General features: G+C 37.8%; 1 protein-coding gene across 2 annotated transcripts; it reads left to right on the top strand.

Moving 5' to 3' along the window:
- The first annotated feature begins 294 nt into the window (after positions 1 to 294).
- LOC116003137 (thylakoid lumenal protein TL20.3, chloroplastic) lies at positions 295 to 3,571 on the top strand. 2 transcript variants are annotated; one of them, XM_031243303.1, is made up of 7 exons: positions 295 to 451; positions 968 to 1,133; positions 1,224 to 1,253; positions 1,537 to 1,643; positions 2,232 to 2,266; positions 2,361 to 2,489; positions 3,055 to 3,571. In XM_031243303.1, exons 1-7 carry the CDS (start codon positions 295 to 297, stop codon positions 3,244 to 3,246), a joined length of 816 nt encoding a protein of 271 aa, XP_031099163.1. In that variant the 3' UTR covers positions 3,247 to 3,571. The 2 variants fall into 2 exon arrangements, with proteins under 2 accessions (XP_031099163.1, XP_031099164.1); XM_031243304.1 differs by having other exon boundaries at positions 320 to 451; positions 954 to 1,133.
- The last annotated feature ends 307 nt before the right edge of the window (positions 3,572 to 3,878 follow it).

Below are 3,878 nucleotides of genomic sequence, written 5' to 3'. Positions count from 1 at the left end.
ATTTTGAAGGGTGCAGATAGAATTATCCAAATGAAAAATCTTGATGGATAATTTGAATACCGCGTTGAAGTATGTACCAAGTGGCATTGCAGAAAGTGGGGAATGCCGAGAGGCACGACGTGTGCAAACACAAACCAATCATCTCTCCCTAACATGTGGTCTGAAAATCTTGTGGGCAAAATCTGGGAAAGTGATCGGTAAGAGTTGAGAGGAAATATCCGTTTGAGCTTTGTAATCCTTTCTTCTCTTGTCACCTGCATCGCCATTAAACGGAAGAAAAGTAAGCCCCAGAAAATGGCACTCACTTCACTCTCTTTATTGCCAATGAAATCCATCCACATCTCTTCATCATCTTCTTCTCTTAAGATTAAGACTCTCCTTGCCTTTCAATCAAATTCAACAACTCCGATTGTCTGCCGCCTTGGGACTCAGAATGACTGTCTGGGGAGAGGTAAGTTCAGCTTGCTTTTGCTTATCTATCTTTTGTCAGTGTTTCTTACTCTAATCAAGATTGAAATAGCTATAGAAGTTTTTTATTATTTTATTTTTGGGGTAAAATTAACTGGAAACCACTGGGTTGGCATCAACATTTTCTGGGTAGGCTTAAAGACTCCATTTTGGTATGCTGGAATAGCAACCTGTAGGAATGGAATGAATTGGATCTTTTGTAGCAAAATGAGTGTTAAACTGTTGAACATATAATATATAAACAATTCAACTATAAGTTTAGAAGTTTAGTTGAGATGGAACACATGTTTCAATTTAGTAACGGTTATCCAATAAAAAGAGACTGGTCCACGTGTCGGTTGGAGTTTGGATGACGAGGAAAACTCGCAGTCACTGCCAAAGGTGTGTACTGGGTAGACCCCGCAATGTGGCCTTAGCCCGGCAAAAGAAAAAAAAAAGTGTTACCCTAACATGAGCTGAGAATGCCACTCTTAATTGAAAAACAGTTTTGCTGATGCAGAGCCAAAGAGTTGGAGAGCCATAGTTTCAACTGCATTGGCAGCTGCAGTGATCACATTTGGGTCAGGTGAAATGTCTGCCATGGCTGATCTCAACAAGTTTGAGGCTGCACAGCGCGGTGAATTCGGGATAGGATCAGCAGCTCAGTTTGGTTCTGCAGACCTCAAGTAGTGCCCTTTAATTTTCTTGAATAATCGTTCTGCCATTAGTATAGGCTTTACAAGTTATGTGAACTTCTTGTCTTTGTGCTTATGCAGAAAAGCTGTTCATGTGAATGAAAATTTCAGGTAACTCTCTATTATATGGAGTAATTATATTGCTTTGAAACTCCTTTTTAGAGTAATAATTTATGAATTCAATGCATATGGGGAAAGAGTTGAAGAAAATCTGTTTAAGTTACCTGTTACCCATCATTAAAAATAAATTGCACTAGCTTAGCATCTGGAAATGCTTGTAATTCATGTTTCTCATACTTCTTATATGCTAATGATCTTAGAGCTAAAAGGATTAAAGAGTTGAAAGCTTTTTTAGCCCAGCAATAATGATAATCAATTGAATTTGCTAATACAGAAGAGCAAATTTCACAGCTGCTGACATGAGAGAATCGGATTTTAGTGGTTCAACGTTCAACGGGGCATATCTCGAGAAAGCAGTTGCATACAAAGCTAATTTCACAGGTATATCAAGACTAGCTTTTGGCTCGATGGTTCATTTCCTTGAACATTTATCACGAGAGGAAACATTCATCGATATGCAATAGCATCCTTAATAAGATCATCTGAAACACCAGAAAAGTTTTCTTATGTTTTTGTGATCACCATATTTCTAATTTGGCACTGCCACAATGATTTAGTCCGATTAAATTGATAGTTGGGGCCTAAATGAGAAATGCCACAATAGTTAATTAAGAGACTAAAAGTCAAATGAATTCTTTCCCGTTACTATTTCTGCATTTTCACTCCATAAAAGTCATCATCATTTCCTAGCACTACCATTGTTGAATTTTCCCTTCCTCAGTGGACCTTCTCAGATTCTGCCATAATTAATTTCTGTAAAACAGCAACATAGCAGATCCATACTTTATCTTGCTTTAGGTGAAAGAGACTCGGTTTAAAATATAATAATTCAAGAAGAATCTAATCTTGGCATAAATGAAATGATAAACTTAGTCTAAACAAAGTATTCGCACAGAGTTGTCGAGCTTATTTTTACATTAGGCCTAGTGAATTACAATTTCCTTAGTACATGATTTAATCTTTTGACAGGAGCGGATTTTAGCGACACATTGATGGACCGCATGGTAAGCAAATACTTCAGACCTTGTTTTAGTCTAATCAAGCACATTAAGCGAACCATCATTCACAAAACCGGTTACGACCAAATTTCTTGAGCAGGTTCTAAATGAAGCAAATCTCACAAATGCTGTACTTGTTAGATCAGTTCTCACTAGGAGTGACCTTGCTGGGGCCATAATTGAAGGGGCCGACTTCAGTGATGCAGTTTTAGACCTCCCACAGAAGCAGGTACGTATGTGTATGTGTGTGTGGGCTCACTTCAGATGTACTATTCCGTGATCTTTCCTTACGCCATGTATCATCATTGTTTGTGCTTTTCAATAGTTGACTGAAATTGTTTCTATCATGAGGAATACCAATAGTTTGTAACTTGAGTATCTAACATAGATTAAGGATCAAATGAGGACATATAGTTAGGTGAGGATCATGTGGACTTATCTGATCGTTTGATTTAAATAATTCAATGTTTGTGATTAATTCTATGCAATAGATTTAATTTTTCGTGCTCAGTTTGTTGTGCATTCGTTCTCAGTTTGTTGTACATCCGTTCTCCGTTTGTTGTGCATTCGATCTCAGTTTGTTGTGCATCCCTCCCACTTTGTTGTGCAGTTGCATTCATAGCCGTTAGATCACTCCAAGTGGATGATCTGGATTAGTCCACAGGGTCCTCACCTAATGATAGATCCTCACCTGATCCAGGACCATCTAACATATATTTAAAAAAGAGCAAATTCTGTCACTGATATGATAGTTCTAAGGTTATATACTTATATATACTGATATGTTGGTCTAGGCTCTTTGCAAATATGCAAGTGGAACGAATCCGGTGACAGGGGTTAGCACCAGAAAAAGCCTTGGTTGTGGCAATAGCCGGAGAAATGCTTATGGCAGCCCATCATCCCCTCTGCTGAGTGCTCCCCCGCAGAAACTGCTTGATCGCGATGGATTTTGTGATGAAGACTCTGGCCTCTGTGATGCCAAGTAACTCGAAATTATGTAGACTAGACAGGTGGTTTTTGTGCAGAGGTTCTGTAAAGCTCTTGGATTTTTTGTCCATTTAATCATTTATATATATATGCAGATTTCAAAGGCTAAATGGTTTCTTGATTGTCTTGTGTAGAGATACAGTTGAAATGAGAATGATTGATTCATCAAAATTTCAACTTAGAAGCATAGTCATAGGTTGCATACTGAAAGGGCTTAAACCTCTGCTCTCCCTATAGTTGCATTACATGAAGAGTCTTTCAAGAGACATTACTTCAAGTCGTTTTTTTAATTATAAATAAGATGTCTCTAACTTAAAACTTGTATTATAGAACGTGTTTTTCCTTTTTTTGTAAAATTTGAAATCGTATCTTTCTTTGTGGATAACAAGGGAAATCAGCAGTCATTATCCGAGGGTGTGTACTAGGTAAATCTTGTCTTGTGACCTTAGCTAACAAAGAACAAGGAGATAAATTAACTTAAGTTGCTCATAGCTGACCGGTCCAAATCAAGATGGTCAATAAGCCACTCCTGAACTTGTAACTTTGTAGTTACTAAATCAACTGTCTTACCAGCTTGCCTGAGTTGCCTTTTGAAATCATATCTTTGAGTTAAGGGTTACGGTCTCCCTCT

Source organism: Ipomoea triloba, chromosome 13, assembly GCF_003576645.1.
Source record: "Ipomoea triloba cultivar NCNSP0323 chromosome 13, ASM357664v1".
NCBI classification, from domain to species: domain Eukaryota; kingdom Viridiplantae; phylum Streptophyta; class Magnoliopsida; order Solanales; family Convolvulaceae; genus Ipomoea; species Ipomoea triloba.
Note: the sequence above shows the minus strand (reverse complement) of the source record. Positions and strands in the feature narration are given on the sequence as shown.

Excerpts from the sequence above, each read along its gene's own strand:
- LOC116003137 (XM_031243303.1), top strand. The coding sequence starts at position 295 with ATGGCACTCACTTCACTCTCTTTATTGCCAATGAAATCCATCCACATC. Across the intron at positions 1,134-1,223 it reads TTTGGTTCTGCAGACCTCAA|AAAAGCTGTTCATGTGAATG; the intron begins GTAGTGCCCTTT and ends GTGCTTATGCAG. Across the intron at positions 2,490-3,054 it reads TAGACCTCCCACAGAAGCAG|GCTCTTTGCAAATATGCAAG; the intron begins GTACGTATGTGT and ends ATGTTGGTCTAG.